At 42.0% G+C, this 18,253-nt stretch overlaps 1 protein-coding gene across 2 annotated transcripts in view; it reads right to left on the reverse strand.

The window, feature by feature from the left end:
- Window positions 1-9,600: 9,600 nt before the first annotated feature.
- LOC116650092 (piezo-type mechanosensitive ion channel component-like) overlaps window positions 9,601-18,253 on the reverse strand; it is a 160,435-nt gene continuing 151,782 nt past the window's right edge. The window contains exons 1-3 of one of the 2 annotated variants that reach the window (XM_032433357.2): window positions 10,453-10,623; window positions 10,170-10,371; window positions 9,601-10,000 (exon numbers count right to left, since the gene is read on the reverse strand). In XM_032433357.2, coding sequence (XP_032289248.1) covers window positions 9,649-10,000; window positions 10,170-10,371; window positions 10,453-10,456 — 558 coding nt within the window. In that variant the 5' untranslated portion in view covers window positions 10,457-10,623 and the 3' untranslated portion in view covers window positions 9,601-9,648. Of the gene's footprint in view, window positions 10,001-10,169; window positions 10,372-10,452; window positions 10,624-18,253 lie in introns of those variants that run through there. The other variant, XM_070207550.1, reaches the window with a different exon arrangement.

An 18,253-nucleotide genomic window follows, 5' to 3' on the forward strand; every position in this document is an offset into this window, starting at 1 on the left:
TTGTCTACACTACATGACGACCCAATACAAGGAGGTCATACTGGCATTACAAAAACCTTGGCCAAGGTCAAACGACATTACTTTTGGAAAGGTATGACTCGAGATATTACTGAGTACATACGTAAATGTCACAAATGCCAGACAGCTAAAATTACTAAGCATAGTAAGACCCCATTAATGATAACTGATACACCTATACATGCGTTCGATAGGGTTATAGTGGACACAATTGGTCCGCTACCCAAATCTGATAATGGTAATGAGTACGCAATCACATTAATTTGTGACTTGACTAAATACCTAGTCGCGATACCAATACCAAACAAAAACGCTAGTACAGTAGCCAAAGGTATATTCCAATCTTTTATTCTAAAGTACGGTCCAATGAAGACGTTCATTACGGACATGGGAACAGAATACAAGAACTCAATTATAAATGATTTGTGCAAGTTTATGAAAATAGACAACATAACATCAACTGCACATCATCACCAGACAGTTGGAACAGTCGAAAGAAGTCACAGAACTTTTAACGAATACATACGATCTTACATATCAGTTGATAAAACTGATTGGGACGTATGGCTCCAATACTTTGTCTATTGTTTTAATACGACCCCTTCTACGGCACATAATTATTGTCCGTATGAATTAGTATTTGGTAAGACATGTAATCTACCAAAATACTTCAATAGCATAGCAAACATAGAACCAATATATAACATAGATGATTATGCTAAGGAGAGTAAGTATAGATTAGAAGTAGCATACAAAAGAGCAAGAAATATGCTAGAATTAAATAAGATGAAACAAAAGAAGCGATATGACTTAAATAGTAAGGAATTAAAATTATCCATAGGATATAAGGTTTTATTAAAAAATGAAGTAGGACATAAACTAGATTTTAAATACACAGGGCCCTATAGAGTAGAAAAAATAGAAGATAGGGATAATATAGTTATTTCTGGAAATAAGAATAAAACGCAAACAGTTCATAAGGACAGATTAAAAATTTTTAATTCATAATCAAGCATGCAAAAATACACAAAAAAAAAATATATATATATATAAAAAAAAAAAAAATAATATATAATAATAATGGAAATAAATAATTATTAAGCAAAATAACTCCATTGTATTACGTTATTTTTTAAAAGGAGGGAGATGTAGCATGCGTACATATGTATATACATACATATGAATAAGGCTGCAACACTTTGTTGTTATGCCAACAGAATGCAAACATAAGCAGCGACTTTGTCGCAGCGCGCCTAACGATAAGTGCCCTTTGCTCATATTCAAGTGCAGACGAAATATGATCCGCACTTGATAACAACGACCGCCCAAATAGCTAAGTCAGCGTTCTCACGCTTGACCGTCGTTGTGTATACATATGTGCGCGCATGACTCTCTCTGACTCTCTTGCTGTATATAATAAGCCAAAAAACATGTATGTAAAACGGCTGCTCACTGCTTCGCGGTGGACAGCTCGAACTCGAAAAGAAAACAGATAATAAAGAACCATCAAGAAAGACGGACGTCTTTTAATCTTGGAACCATTACACTTGATGTACAGCTCTGTGATGGTAGCGGGGAGGTGCCGATATATATTTATACCTATCGTTATTAACTTGATTTATAGCTCTGTGATGGTAGCGGGGAGGTGGCGATAGGTATAAATATATATCGCTATAGGCGATAGGTATAAATTTATATCGCCACCTCCCCGTTACCATCACAGAGCTATAAATCAAGTTAATATAGGTATAAATATATATCGCCACCTCCCCGCTACCATCATAGAGCTACTTATAAATCAAGTTAATAACCCAACTCTTATTTACAACCAATTTAAGCCACAATTTAAATGCAATTCATTTTTTCAGAATGCACACATATTTAATGGTACAATAAGCTATACTGAGGAATGTTTCATAAAGATCGGTAAGATAAAACCAAAGTTATATGCAAGTGTACAATTTGATGGCGATGCAGCTCTAAGAATTTCTGCATACATGTATACCCATTAATGCCTGTCTGTTTCGCATTCTATTGCATGCGAGCAGCATGGTAATTGCGACTTTTTATTTAATGTTATTTTTGTTCCACTTTTATCGTACGTACATACTTATTGGTGTGGCTACTGAGTAGAGGCATAGCAACTGTTGCGGTCTGTCCCGAGTTCGAGCCCTACCGGGCAAAGTATTTTTTATACCCCTATATTTTATATCCTCTAAGAATTTCTGTATACATGTACACACATACACATTAATGCCTATCTGCTTCGCTTTCTATCGCATGCTAGCAGCATGGTAATTGCGACATTTTTATGTAATGCTATTTTAGTTCCCTTTTTATCACAAGTAATTAATTATTGGTGTGGCTATTGAGTAGAGGCATAGCAACTGGTGCGGCCTGTCCCGAGTTCGAGCCCCCTACCGGGGAAAGTATTTTTTATATTCTGAACCCATTAAAAATGTGTATAAGATTATATTGTATTTGTGCAAAATCCAAATGTATGTATCAGGTAAAAGGAAGCATTTTCGACCCCATAAAGTATTCATATTCTTGATCAGCATCAATAGCCGAGTCGATCTAGCCATGTCCGCCTCTCTGTACGTCCGTCCGTCCGTTCGTATGTATGAAAGCAAGGATCTCAGAACCCACAAGACTTGAAATTTTAGATGTAGGTGCTCCTAGTGCCTGCGCAGATCGAGTTTGTTTCCGATAATCGATAACTTACTCCGTTTCCAAGCAATCGATAAAAATTGATATCGATATCCTGTTGTTTGGGAAATTTTGGTTAATAATATGAGCTTGAGTCACCAAACTTGACATAGCTTCTAATATAGAATATATATGTGCATTTTATGTTGGAGGAAGAGGGTTCAGGGTATCCCGTAGTCCCGAGCTCCCGACTAGAACCTCTTACTTGTTATAAATGAACTTTAGTATGCGGACGATGTGAAACTTATTCTGTCATACATTATGCCCTTACATCATTCTCATATGCAGACGATTTGAACCCAATGCAATGTTGGTGTTCGGTCAATCAATCGCATATTAATTGATCAAAGTGTATGTTTATGACATTTAATTGTACTATACGTTATCTTGTCAGTTATACAATGGACAATACTCCATTCCAACGTATACAAGAAGTTAAGGATAAAGTCGTTCTTTTCGATTCCAAAATCTGTTTTAATCTTTATATAGATACCATCGTTAATTGGGCAAAAGGTGTGTATTCTATACATCTCTCTTGTTCTCCGTATCATTGAATGCAGTTCTTGCATCTGGTCGCTTCTTCTTAATCTTCCGTCTTTAACCAACTGTAGGACAATTTTCTGTGCTATCTTCCTTCATAAGCTGATTGTTAGGATTCTCATTTTCTGTTGAGGCGTCTTTGATACTCTATTCCATCTACATCTGCCGGGAAGAATCGCCTCTCGTTCCTATCAACAATTATAAAAATATTTTGCATTATTCTCTACCCCTTGTGAGCCACCCTAGAATTTTGAATCTACGGCAAGGAGCCGTAGAGAAGCCCTATGGCCAAGAATAATTATATATTAAAGTAAAGAGGCAAGAAGCCATTGATACTATAATTAATTTAATAAGTATTGCTGAATAAAGGGGCCAGGAGCCGTCGCTGCGACCGTGCGCTTGTGATCGCTTGCTCAACACCGTCTCAGAAAGCGCAACTTCAATTCGGCGGCGAAGAGCGAAAGCTTCGAGACGAAGTTGGGGAAGCTCGCGGCGACCCTTTGCGGCCGAGGCGAACGCATGGCTCGTTAGCGAGCGTGCCGGCGGTGCGGCAGAGTTTTAGTTTAGAAGCATAGTAGGGTAGTGATTAATAAATAAGTAAATAAAGTGAATGTAATGAAACCAACGATGGAAATTGCAACTTCTTGTATTCTCGGGCGGTTTTATTATTTCTTGCATCCGTATTAGCCTATGTTCACCCTAACCTAGCGATAGCATGTGGTACGAGGCTACGGCCCGATAGTGTAGTTGGTGCGGGGCTACGGCCCGCCTGTGGTGTTCGTGCGGGGCTATGGCCCGATAGTCTAGTTGGAACGTGGCTACGGCCCGATAGCGTAGTTGGTGCGTGGCCACGGCCCCATGGCGTATTTGGTGCGAGGCCACGCGCCATAGTGTAGTTGGAACGTGGCTACCGGTAGAGTTGGTAAAGTTGCTGTTGTGAATCTAGAGTTAGGTATAGTTTGGTGTTTAGTATAGAATTGGTGTTGTGACTATAGGGAGAGGTATAGTTTGATTGGAACATTAAAAGAGCCTAAGGTGAATTTTTTGTTTTATTTTTTTGGTGGAATAACCGACCGGAGAACAGAGAAAAAAAGGTGAAAAGGAAAATAATAATAATAATAATAAGTAATAATAACAAAGGAAGTCAACCAAAGTGAAGGATGGTCAAAGTTTGGAAAATATTAAGTGCTTTTCTCGGCTGTTGACTTTTGCGAAAGAGACGAGAAACAATAAATACAATTAAATCTACGGAACGGGAATTGTGTCCACCGATCCCAAGTTACAGTCCATATAAAGAAAAAGTCGTATTAGGTACTCAAAGGGAGTGGTAGAAAGAAAGCTCAAAATGGAATCAGGTGAGTGCCAAAATCCAGTGGTAGGCGTGCGTTGGATCCACCAGCGGCGCAAGCAGGAGTTAGTGGCCATCGCCAGGAGTCCGGGCTGGAAAAGAAAGAGCGCGTGGAGGAGCTGCGTAGGCGGGCTCGGCTCGTGGGCTCGGCTTTCCGAGATGCAGTCTCAATTCGCGAAAACGTTAGATCCGCTATCCTTGAGTGTCCCATCTGATTCGGGCAGACGACCGCGCCAAAAAGCGGAGCCCGACCTTTGAGACTCACAAATATACGGGCGTCCGCGAACGCCTATCCCTAGCGTGGCCGTCAGGAGGGTTGAAGAGGCCCACGATTTCGGTTAAAATGAAGATCACCGAGCAACCATGACTGACGTAGGTATGGAGCGACCCCCAACCGCGCCTGTTAATGTCCCCACGCTACACAACCATATTCTCAGTCGGAAGTCATGCCTTTCGCAAACGTTCCGGAACAAGTTAGGAAGCGGGGCATAAGATATGATGGCCGCTCTGACCCTCTCGGTTTCCTGAAGGACCTAGAGGAGCGCGCTATCATGTACTATCATACATAACATAAACACATAAACATTATACCTTTTTTACCTATTTTCAATGGATTCAGAGTATAAAAATAGAGTTTCGTACTTGATTATCGCCACATATCAAATGCGAATTGAGAATCTAGCAAATTCTGTACCAACTAGGACGAGCTAAATATTTTTCATGTCGCGATCTTATGTCATGCTTCCATCAAATTGAACTAGTTGAAAAATCTAATAATATAACAATAAATAGCGCTTATCGCTTTACGCGATTGCCTTATGGTCTTAAGGTAGAACCAAATTAATTTGTGCGAATACGAACTTGTTTATGGTAGATTACCAAGACAGTTTAATAATATTATTATATTTATAATAGAGCTAAAATAGACCTTCAATAGATGATTTGCAAAACAGATAAGCAATAGCTTATAAAAAGCAATACAAAATGTAGAATATGATAAGAAATTCAATGAGATAGAACAATTTAGGTAAACTAAAGAACGACACAGCGCATAAGTCAGAAAGTAGATATTTAGGTCTTTATAAAGCAATAGAAATATAAGATAGATAAAACATAAAACTACATGTGAAAAAAACCCCAAGTACTGAATAAGAACAGGTTGATCAGCCACAAAGTACCTATAAATATATATTTTAAAAATATATATCATTACAAAAAATTATATTCTAATACATTCTCTATCCAATCGGAAAATGAGGATATATATATTAAATATAATTTATATAATATAAGACAAAAACTGTGTAGTAATAAGGATAAATTCAACAAGTAAAAGGTTCTAGTCGGGAACTCCCTGTAGTACGCGCAACGCAAAAGTTCCCTTGACAGGGTTCGAACTCGCAACTGACCACATGACTTGCTGATGGCTCTCTCAACAAACACAACAGCCAAAAAAAAAAACAACAGCTTCTAGTCGGGAGCTCCCGACTAGGGGATACCCTGAACCCTTTTCTTCCAGTATCAAATGCATATATATATTTTATTTTAGAAGCTATATGTCAAGTTTGGTGACTCTAGCTCTTATTATTTACCAAAATTGCCCAAAAAACTGGATATCGATATCGAGTAAGTTATCGATTATCGGAAACAAACTCGATCTGCACAGGAACTAGGAGCATCTACATCTAAATTGTCAAGCTCTTATAGGTTCTGAGATCCTTGCGTTCATACATACGGACGGACGGACGGACGGACGGACGGACAGACAGACAGACAGACGGACATGGCTAGATCGACTCGGCTATTGGTGCTGATCAAGAATATATATACTTTATGGGGTCGGAGATGCTTCCTTCTGCCTGTTACATACATTTGGATTTTGCACAAATACAATATACCCTTAGACCCATTTTTAATGGGTTCAGGGTAAAAAAAAGATTCCCAGGTAGGCCTCGAATTTGCGACAGACCGCAACAATAATTAAGAATTATAGATAAAAAAAAAATATATATATAATTAAATTATAATTAGCAGCACTGAAATATTATTGAAATTACAATGCTGTTGATAAAATCGATGAAGACGCGCCTGAATGTGGATGTGTACAAGTATATAGAAATTCTTGGAATTTGCGCCTCATCAAATTGCGAGGTAAAACAAAACTTTGGGTTTTTTTAACCGATCTTAATGAAATTTTGTGCAGTATATCTTATTGTACCATAGAATATTTGTTTATTCTCAAGAAATAAATTGCAATAAAATTGTGGCTTTAATTGGTGGGCTATAAAAGTTGGGTTATTAATTTGATTTAAAGCTATGAGTCAGTACCGGGTCGGCAATTTTCCATTGCTATCTTTTCAGCCTATTCTACCAAACAGTTTAAATTACTATGCTTTATTTATAACTTCTTTCTTCCTTTTTCCTATTTATTGTATTCTATTAAATAGGTTAGTAAATTAAGATAATTTTAATTTTACTTAAGAACACTATTATCTCTAGTTACACCCTTCTTCTTAGCTATACGATCAAATTGCGTTACAAAATTAGCTGTGAAAAGGGGTTATAGCTGACAGGACGCGCAAATAAAATACATCCATCGGTCGGTGATGCAATTAGAAAATTGTGTATTTTAACTAAGCTTTTAATATTTTATTTTCATTATGTATGTATAAGTAGCGGGTATAATCCGTGGCACGTATGTTATAAAATAAATGTTCAATCAATGTTTTCAAGAAGACTCAAAAATGATTCTGAAACTGAGCGCACGGTAAACTAACAAGGTTCATGCAAATGTTTCCTCCATTTCACCATTGTTGCCAGTGGAATTCCCAAATTGCTGAAACACATATTCATTAAGTTCTCATGCCTTATTTTACGCAAAATGTTAAGGACGACTCAAATGGATCGAATTGTAAACAAAAGAGTTAAATATAATAATTTTTCGCTAATCAGCCACAAAACCTAAAGCTGCACCAACAAATCTTAGAATCACACTTTTTACCGAGCATGCTCTGATTCTGTGAAAAATGTGAAACACGTCTAAAGTGATTTTTCATATAAATTACCCATCATTTATTCCAAGGAGGGTTGGATTGTAAAAAAAGTGCGAAACACCCCTTAAATTAACACAAAAAACTTTGAAATTGTTTGAGACCGATCGGATGGAAAACTAAAATGTTTCATACAAACTTTTTTTTCGCGATTTTTCCGGAATTCTCCGAAACTCCGTCTTAACGTGCACCTTCATCACACAAGATAACTACATTGAAATTTTAAACTTCCTCGCTCTTACGGTTTGGGTTGTGCGTTGATCACCAACTAGTCAGTCAGTCAGTCAGGACATACACTTTTGAATATTGAGATGGAGACATATTGAATAATTAGGAAGACACTTGTCTTATCGACCATTGATAAATAAATAAAATAATTAACTTAATCTTCTTGCAAGCCATACTCCTTAGTCTCCCGAACCAACTAGATGTCGTTGGTAAGTCCTCAAACAATAAACAATCAACGATGGTTGTTGGCTATCAACAACCTGATGAGGCGAGACAAAACGTAAGCACATGTTGTGTAGATCCAATTATCCCAAATAAAGGAAAAAAATTTAACTAACGTTCCGTAGTCTAAGTAAGCTATCCACGCCGTCGTCTGCTATTATACGGGCTCTAAAATATAATAAATACTAACGGACCACTAACCACAAACATGGCTAATGAGCCTCAAAGAACAAACTTTTAGGCTGGTAAGATGGGGTAACGGTTAGCCGAATTTGAATATAATATAATAATCAAATAGAATATACCAATTACGAAGACAGTAGAATTTAAATTGATATTAACATATGCGAAAATCATTCCATCGAAGGGACCTGTGGAGACGTAATCCATTTAGGACTCGAAAACTAGAACGACGGAATCACGATATCGCAAAAAACACTAAACGGATATGTCATATTCAAGGCAGGGGACATCAGACATAGGAAACAACGACTCCATTTAAAAATAAGATAAGAAGAATATTCACAGAAAATAAATTTAATTTACAAATAATAACAAAGCGGCTAAAAGACACCTAAAGACAAAAATAAAATTCTTGCAATTCTCACAATAGACGAAATATTCACAAATTCCTTTGTCTGCATTTAAATATGCCTTCTGATCTCCACCAAGCGAATTTATAAGCGAAGAATGTATAGTAACAAGTGAGTAGCTAATATGATATTTACAATGTTTATATTATTATTTACTAAGATTTGCAAAGAGATATTGAAGTAATTTGCCTCGTAGGTGGGTCGGTGGGGTGTACCATTAGGAGTCGCCTCTCTCTGATGGGGTCAGCCAGGACCCTGGCAACCGCGACCGCGTGGTGCACCAACTTGTCGGCGTATCGACTGCTAAAGACCTTTGTTAGGTGACGATCGCGTTTAATGGCGTCGGCTGTCACGAACCATGGCAAACCGGCAATCTTGCATGCTGCACCAAACGTTTTAAGGTTTAAGGGTTTACTAGCCAGTCGATCTTTTTAAACCTTCTCATGCATTTTGCTCTGATTGTTGCGATGTGGGACCCCCATATGAGCCTTCGGTCCAAGTGGACGCCCGTGTAGCAGAATGAGCTGGTGTGCTCAATGCTTCTTCCATCGCTTTATAGCCCCTGGATACTGTCTGGGCGTAGCGTGAAAATTACGCAAGCGGACTAAGCACAGTTTATAGTGACTTTCCAACTGACTGTCTAAATTTAGACCTACGACAGCAAGTCCTGCATTGCTTTTGTTGCAGGTGGTAAGGCCTATAAGGCGTACTTAACCTAATTGGCATATTGAAATTTTGTATAAAGTATGTGTGTCTACAACAATACTACAACTAGAGATCGCTTGAGTGGCACATTTTCTAACTTTTAGGCAGCCACCACCAATTGCAATGTGCATCTCATTCGCATTGTGCATGACAAAATAAGAAATGTCTATAACAATAATATGCTCTTCATAGATTTTTTTATTGCAAAACTGTTTATTAGGAATTTATATGGTAGCTATGTAGGTAATGTCGATTGAGATGGCTGTGAATTTTGATCATTTCCATCTAAACCTCGCTGGGCTTTTCTGGTGCTGCGTTCGGAATAATCATCTATAAATTCTTCTTTGTACCGCGTCCATTTAATTAGGGTTTCTGGTGATCTATAGAGAAATATAAGTTTACCATATAAATCTTCTTCCAAACGATACTCCTTGGTCTCCCGAACCAAGTAGATGTCGTTGCAGAGCTTCAATATTCGGTCAACGTATGGTAAGTCCTCAAACATTATTCGACGATGGTTGTTGGCTATTAATGACCTGATGAGGCGAGACACAACGTAAACACATGTTGTGTACAGTCCAATTATCCTAAATAAAAGACAAATATTAACAAACATGCATTGCAGCTTATATTCGTAGTATTATAATAGGTAAATCTTTCAATAAACCCCTAAATTGCGGGAGATCATGGTTTTTTCCAAAAATATATTAAGGGAATAATTATTTAATTCAATCAATAATTTAAAAAAAAACGTACCCAGTTTTTTCAAGGAAACTCATAGTTGAAGGAAATGATTTATCATTGAATATATAAAAAACTATGCCATCATCACAGTCACTTAGAGGTAAGTTGAAAAGAATGTTTTTATAGAACTTGTCGTCACAGTAGTCATGCATTTCCCACCAAACTTTCCCTTCATCCTGTTTTTTTTGCAATATTATTGGCCGATTATATTTACCTGCAATGAGAAAAGAATAATAATATTGTATATAGTTAAAACCATAATATTTTTTTTGTATCTGTTAACAAACTTACTCACTCATTGTGGTATCTTATATAATCAGAAACAAGAGAGTAAAGATGCCTTTTTCACGCCCAAGATATAATACCCTTGAGAACATTTGTCTTACTATGTGGAGCGCCCACTAAGGTAGCCACCCCAAAGTTCATAATTATAATTATAGAGTTTAAACATTGTATAGTAAAAAAGCATTGTATTAGGCCAGTGGACCAAACTGTCTCAAATGATATCGCAAACTGGTAAAATGCGAGACTTAGCCCGACAAAACTCTCGCAAACACATCGGGAAACGATAGCAATATGAATCATATGTCGTTCAGTTTGTGGCTGTCAAAGTTTCATTAACGACTGTCGCAAGAAATACGACTAGCGAGCGTTTTGTGATATTTTAAAAAACTCTCTTAAAAGATATCGCAAAAGGTCCTAATGAAATATGATTTGCGAAACTTTTTTTGTTCCATATCCATTTTGTTCCCATAAGAATGTTTGTTGCTGTTTTTTTTTTTTTTTTTAAATATTCATTTTAGTTCAAACTGTATTTTAAAAATAAATTTAATTTAACTTAAAATTTAAAGGCATTTTTAAAGCAATCTTCTAATTATGAAAATTGAATACATAATATAATGTGTTTTAATTTTTTGTATATTTATTTAAATATATTCTGAAAGGCAATAGTTTGGTTATTAATTTATACTTGTTAATTACTTACCTCTCTTTAGAAATCCAAATGTATACAAATTACTATCACTTTGACCACGTGTCTGCTCGCTTAGGCGGACAATAGAAAAGAGAGCAAAGGAGTTTTTCAACCACCAAAAAACGGTCTGAGTAGGAAAAAACAACAAAAACAACACAGCATTCGAATGCCACGTCGTTTTTACTCTCTCGCTCTCATGAAAATGTTGCACTCTCTGAGCACGATTAACATTTGAAACAAAAACAACACATCATTCTCTCTAATGTGCACGCATTTTTATCGCAAGGATCGTGTGCGAGTGTTTTACGATCAAAATATATCCCACTCTCTTTCTGCTCACATGCGAGCTCATTTGTGAGCATTTTGCGAGACTCTCTCTAAACGCTCGCATGTTGGTCCGCTGGGAGTAATAAGAACAGTTAAGGCAAGGCGCCCAGTTCGAATTAAGTTTGAGTTTAACCGCCGGCCGTCGCAGCATCCTTGCATTGCTGATCTGTTCGGCGGCGAAGAAAGCTTCGAGGTGAAGTTGCGAAAGCTCTCGGCGAAGTCGAGCGGCTGAGGCTTTTTGGGGCACTATCAGGGTGAGTAGACGTGCCGAGAAAAGGAGCGCGAGCGATCACAGTGAAGTGTACAGCGGAGCGCTAGGGCTACAAGACAGTGGGCACAGCCCTAGTTTAGGAAGCTCAGGAGTTAATAAAACTAGTAAATAAAGTGAATGTAGTCAATGGAATGAAGTGAAAAGCTAATCTTTGTATTCTCGGGCGGTCATATTTGTGCTAAACATAGGAAATACCCGATGTTCACCCTAGCCTAGGGGAACAGTGTAGTTGGTGCGAGGCCAAGGCCCGATGGTGTAGAAGGTGCGAGGCCAAGACCCAGTAGTTCAGATGGTGCGAGGCTACAGCTCGCTAGAGTAGTTGGTGCGAAGCCAAGGCCCGTAGCGTAGATGGTGCAAGGCTACAGCCCGCTAGGGTAGTTGGTGCCAGACCAAGGCGCGATGGCGTAGATAGTGCGAAGCTATGACCCACAAGAATAGGTAATACGGCGCTGCGGCTCGATATAGGTAGGATATAGTATATGTAGGATAGAAGCTGTGCGAGGTATAGTTTGGTCGAAACATTCAACAAAAAGATAATAACGAACAAAGGCAAAAACATAGACAAAAAAGGACCCTGAATCCATTGAAAATGGGTATAAAGAGTATATTGTATTTGTGCAAAATGCAAATGTATGTAACAGGCAGAAGGAAGCATCTCCGACCCCATAAAGTATATATATTCTTGATCTTCATGTCCATCCGTCCGTATGTATGAACGCTAGGATCTCAGAGCCTATACACGCTAGAGATTGATATTTTAGATGTAGGTGCTCCTAGTGCCTGCGCAGATCGAGTTTGTTTTCGATAATTGATAACTTTCTCCGTTTCCGAGCAAACGGATAAGAATCGATATCGCCAACCTGTTTTTTTTTAACAAATTGGGAAAATAATAGAAGCTAGAGCCCCCAAACTTGATATGTCGCTTCTAGAATATTATATATATATCAAGCATCATTAATTTTATACCTATCGCCACCTCCCCGCTACCACCCGAGAGCTATCATGTTAATAACCCAACTTTTATTGTCAACCAATTTAAGCCACAATTTAAATGCAAGTGACTTTTTTAGAACACACAAATATTCTATGGTACACTAAGATATACTGTAGAAAATTTCATAAAGATCGGTTAAGAAAACCAAAGTTATATGCCACTACACATTTGAATGGGGCATCAGCTTTCAGAAATTCTGTATACATGTACACATACACATTCATGCACGTCTGCTTCGCATTCTAACAGCATGGTAATTGCGACTTTTTTCTGTAATGCTATTTTAGTTTCTTTTCTATCATAAGTACTTAATTATTGGTGTGGCTGCTGAGTAGAGTAGACAGTAAGTAATGCCGTCAGTTACGAATTCGAACTTTTTTTTTATTTTATTTACTGTTGGAATAAGAGGGTTCAGGGTATTCCTTAGTCGGGAGCTCCCGTCTAGATTCTCTTATGGTTATTTTTTTTAGTTCAATCAAAATAAAACAAAAAATAAATAAATATAATTGAAAAGAAAATAAACCTGCAGAAAAGACACAAACAAAAGTGAATTACATAAATCAACGGAACGAGAATTCCCCAGACACCAAACACGAAAATCGAGCGAAAGTCTACAAGAGGGGGAAGTCCAGCCTAGAGTGTGTAATAAAAGCTCCGAATGGAGTCAGGTGAGTGCCAAAAGCCGGGTGTAGGCGTGCGCTGGATCCACCAACGATGCAAAGAAGAACTGGTGGCGATCGCCCATGAGTTCGGGCTGGAAAAGAAGGGGAGCGTGGAGGAGCTGCGTAAGCGGCTATCCACTTTCGTGTAGGATGGCGGCCATACATACAAAATTTGGGCTCGGCTTGCCGCAGTTTCCCTGGGGCACCCTACCCGACGTTAGCGAACGGCCGTGTCAAAAATCGGAACCAGACCTGAGGAGCGCGCAACGGTACGAGCGAGTGCAGATTCCGATCCCTAGTTTAACCCACGCAGGTGTAGGGGCAGCTCATGAGGTTAGAAACAGCGGAGCTCGCCGGACCACAGCGGGCCACGTGGAAACGAATAGTGGCCCTTATATTCCCTGCCATATTGTCAGTCGGAGGCCAAAACTCTCGCAAACGTTCCGGAACAAGTCCGAAAGTGGGGCATAAGGTACGTTGGTCGCTCCGACCCCTTTGAGTTTCTGGTGGACCTAGAGAAGTGCGCCATTACGTACGGTTTTGCCCTCGATCGATTACCTCGGGCCATGAGCGAGGTATTCTGCGACCGGTCTGCTCGGTGGCTCTTGAGAGGTGGGCTTAGAGATGTGCCATGGTCGGTATTTACGCTACGCTACTTCGAGAGGATGGAGAGCAAAATGCGATCCTGCCGGCAGCTTGTGGGGGAAGAGTTTAAAGAATACCTGATAGAGTTGAGGGCTTTGATGCATCATGCCAGGTATGAGCCGGCGCAGGATTTGCACCAGATATATAAGAATGGCGCTCCCGAATACAGGCTTTACGTACGACGGCAAGATATTTCCACTTTGTCCCAGCTGACTCAGCTTGCTGTGGAGTACGAAACGGTGATGAGACAGCGAGCAGAATACTCCGGAAACAGGTCAGTGAGTCAGGTGGTCACGAGCTCATGTAGCGCGGAATGTCAAAGGACGGTACAGCCCCCGGGAGAACACCTTTACCCATTCCGGTATACTCCCATCGGATTCGGAGCGATTGTTGTGGATAGACAAATCTCCGCCCTGCCGGCAACGACCCCGGCAGAGGTGGCCCACCAAATGATGAGCCAAGACGCCTGAACGGTGTATGATCCGCGACGAGCATGTCGCAGGTGCGCACAGGAGGGGCACCTTGCCAGGGAATGTCCCAATGCGCCCGTTTTGTTTTGTTGGTTATGTGGGCACCGGGGCAGAACTAGAACTTGTTGTCGCCGCACAGAGCCGGGAAACGGGCAACGGCGTCGCCCAGGTCAGGGTCGGTTCGACGCCGACACACACGCGACTCCGTAGTAGTACACCCGCTTAAGGTGGAGGGTGGCCGGATCGTCGCCACCGTGCAGATTGGCGGGTGGACGATGCCTGCTACTATCGATACATGGGCCACTCGCAGCATCATGAGTGAAGGCTGCGTACGCAGGTGGGCAATTCGAGGGAGTGTGGAGAACGTTCAGGAGCGCATTTGTAGGTGGTGGTCAGCATGTTGATGCTTATCATGCCCGCAGTGCTGGACCTCGCCAGCCTGGGAAGCGGGAGTGCCTGCTTGGCAACCGATCGCAGAAGAGACGAAAGAAGGAACTGGAGGAAGGCCTCCCAGGTCATGAAAAGCGAGCACCTGCTCGGCAACAGGTTAGAGAGAAGTCGAAAAAGGCCTCACGCATCAGGGAACTGGAGTGCTTGCTCGACAACTGCCTGAAAAGATGTGTCTTAACCGGGATTGGACTGAGAGCTTCAGGAGCCCAAAAGGCACGCGTAGACCTGCAAAGGCAGATCAACGCTGGTCATGCAGGCGGCACGGCGGCACGGCGGAAGTGTGTCAGAGAACGGAGGGATCAGGAGCATTGGCTCGAATCCACAAGGGCACAGGGAATCGGGAGCGGCTGCCAGAGTCGAGTAGTCGAGGAGCTCTATTTGGAGTTGGAATGGTGCCTGGAGGCGGCGAGACGCAGGGCGAGCGCAGCGTCGAAGAGGCAGATTGGCCAGCGGATTTGGATCCGGAACTTAAGAAGTTCCCGAAGTCGGAACTGATACTCTTCAAGGGGCTGCAGGGAGTCTCGCACATCACGGAGCACAGGATCAGTCTTAAAGATGATAAACCATTAAAGCAAAGATATTACCCGAAGAATCCGGCCATGCAAAGGGTGATTGATGAACAGGTGGACGAGCTGATCCAGGCAGGTGCAATCGAGCCGTCGCGTAGTCCACACAGCGCCCCAATCGACTTAGTCAAGAAGAAGGCGAGTGGCGCATGTGTATCGACTATCGACAACTCAACGCGTATTCCGTCCCAGATGCTTAACCTGGTCCCAGGATTAATCACATCCTTGAGCGGTTGCGTCACTCCCGGTTCATCTCCACTCTAGATTTGAAACATGGGTACTGGCAGATACCGATAGCAGCCAATAGTCAGGAATGTACGGCGTTCACAGTCCCCGGAAGAGGTTTTTTGCAGTGGCGGGTGATACCATTTAGCTTACGCGCAGCGTGTGCGACCTTCCAGCAAGCCTTAGACACGGTCAAAGTCCGGAAATGGAGCCTCATCCGTTCGCCTACCGAGACGACATCGTGATGATAGGGGCAACAAAAGAGCAACATGTAGCGAACTTGAGGGAGGTGCTTCGCTGGTTAAGGGGGGGGCTAATCTCAGGCTGAATAGGAAGAAGTGTAGTTTCTTCCGGTCTAACTAGGACATCTTATATGTGGGGAAGGAATTCGTACCGATCCAGGTAAGGTGGAGCCGTAACCTGAGGACCCCGACAAATTGTAAGGAGTTGGTATGGTCAGCAACTTCGTGCAGTTGATGTTCTCCCGCAGAGGAGAAGGGATACAGAGGGCGTGCACTTCTAGCGTTGCTCTATGCTTCTCGGATTTGGGTTACTTCCTCTTCCCTTCAAATATCACTCATTTTGTGCTCAGATAGATTAAGTTCACCTACTGTATACTAAGATCTAATAGTGTGTAACCGGGCTGTACTTCTATTCTTTATTCTTTACCCTCCCAACCTTTGTAACTCGTAATTAATTAAGGTAGATACCCCTTAAATAATGTTTTATTTAATTTATCTTAAACAATACTGCCGTATAATCCATATAACGAAAATACAGCGTATAATAGAATCGGCGACGGACTATTTTTTATTAAAATAAAATTCGAACCATAATCATATGATATTAATGAGAATGCTTAACTCGACCATGTTCGTCGAAGCCTCCATACCCCGAGGAGTCCCTAATCGCCACACTGGCATCGCCCCAGCCAATGTCGTTTGGGACGGCGACCCCAATGGCAGCCGACGAGATGGACGATCTGGCGGGCGAGGAAGCGGAATTTCCCCCGGTAGTTCCGGAACCGGAGCCGGCACCAGCGAAGGTAACGCTTACAAGCGTCCGCCGTAGCGAAACGGCCGCCAGAAGAAGCGGAATTTCCCCCGGTAGCTCCGGAACCGGAGCAGGCACCGCTGAAGGTAGCGCACACCGGCGTTGTATTCGCCGTGGCAGCTGGTCTTCGTCGCCAAGACGCTTAACCCATCGAGGAAGGGACCAGCGGGCTCCGAAGCAACTTATGACCCAGTGACAGATGACGCAGGAGAAGAGCCCCTATTCCGCCACTATTTCGCCACCCACAGGCTGGATAATGACCTGGACAGCAAGTTCCCACGAATTATCCTCCGCCATCTAACAAAGGTACCGAAGGAGGGTAATAGACCCCACTTCGGTCCACCGACCCAAATCCATTTCTGGCAAGCGACCCCGAAGTAAGATGCCAGGGGGACCGCCGCTACAAGTGCGGCGTTCCCCCCGCGAACACCAAAACGGTACTTCCCAGCCTGGGAAGGATATTCGTAGCTGCGGATCCGTAGCCACATCCAGAGGAGGATGCTGCGATCTGTGGAGAATGCCGGTTGCGTGCTGGTCGCCGAGGGACATCGGATCGAGGATTTGAATACGATGCCCCTGCTAGTGTCCACCACGCGCGTAGGAGGTGGCTACCTGGATCAGCCACCCCGCAGTCCAGAATTTAAGCGAATTATGGGGTGCTTGTGGGGGTGGCGTCAGATAAATAATCCTTGATTGTTATTGGTGAAAAAGCGCTTTATTGGAATTTTCTGCTGCATGTAACAAACTCTGCTGGAAAAGTGATTTTACATATTTTTGGTTGGAGTGATGGAGGTGGAAAGGAGACCACAAGGAGAGTGCTGAGCGCATCTGGGATTGAATTAGTGAGTGAGTCTCTCTCAGTGAGTGAGTCTGTCTCACTGAGTGACTCACTCACACTGAGTGAGGATCAGTCAATGCTGTGTTCACACTAGCACTGAACTGGCATGAACATTCTCCCACCTGGCAATATGCAGATTGCAAGAATTCCATCCATCCAAACTTCGTACTTTGAGCCATCGGCAGACCGCCTCGACTCGGGAGGATACCTGGTAGGATGATGTCTGGGTAGACGTCGGCGCCGAGTACCAAAGGGACTGGAGATGGACGGAACCATTCGTTGTCCGCCAAAGCGACGTTGTTGAACGGGTCCTTCATGTCCGCTCTGATGGCTCGGGCTGGAGTTATGCAGCTGAGTTGCGGGTCAGCCATAAAGACCACTTCTCGAGACATCTGAGTTGTCGTGGAGCGTAGCACGGCTGTGCACGCTCCTTCTGCGCCAATGCGTGTGACGGAAAGGCCATAGGCCCTTGCCACGGTTGCATTAATTCGGCTTACTGAACAACATGGATCGATCAGAGCCCGAGTGTCAAGGGTCTTTTTTCCGGTGTCGAGCAGAACTATGGCGGTGGGCAATATACTGACCCCCTTGTGCTGGAGAAGGGACGTAAGCGACGTCCGTA

The sequence above is a fragment of the Drosophila virilis genome, chromosome 2 (genome assembly GCF_030788295.1).
Source record: "Drosophila virilis strain 15010-1051.87 chromosome 2, Dvir_AGI_RSII-ME, whole genome shotgun sequence".
Taxonomy (NCBI): domain Eukaryota; kingdom Metazoa; phylum Arthropoda; class Insecta; order Diptera; family Drosophilidae; genus Drosophila; species Drosophila virilis.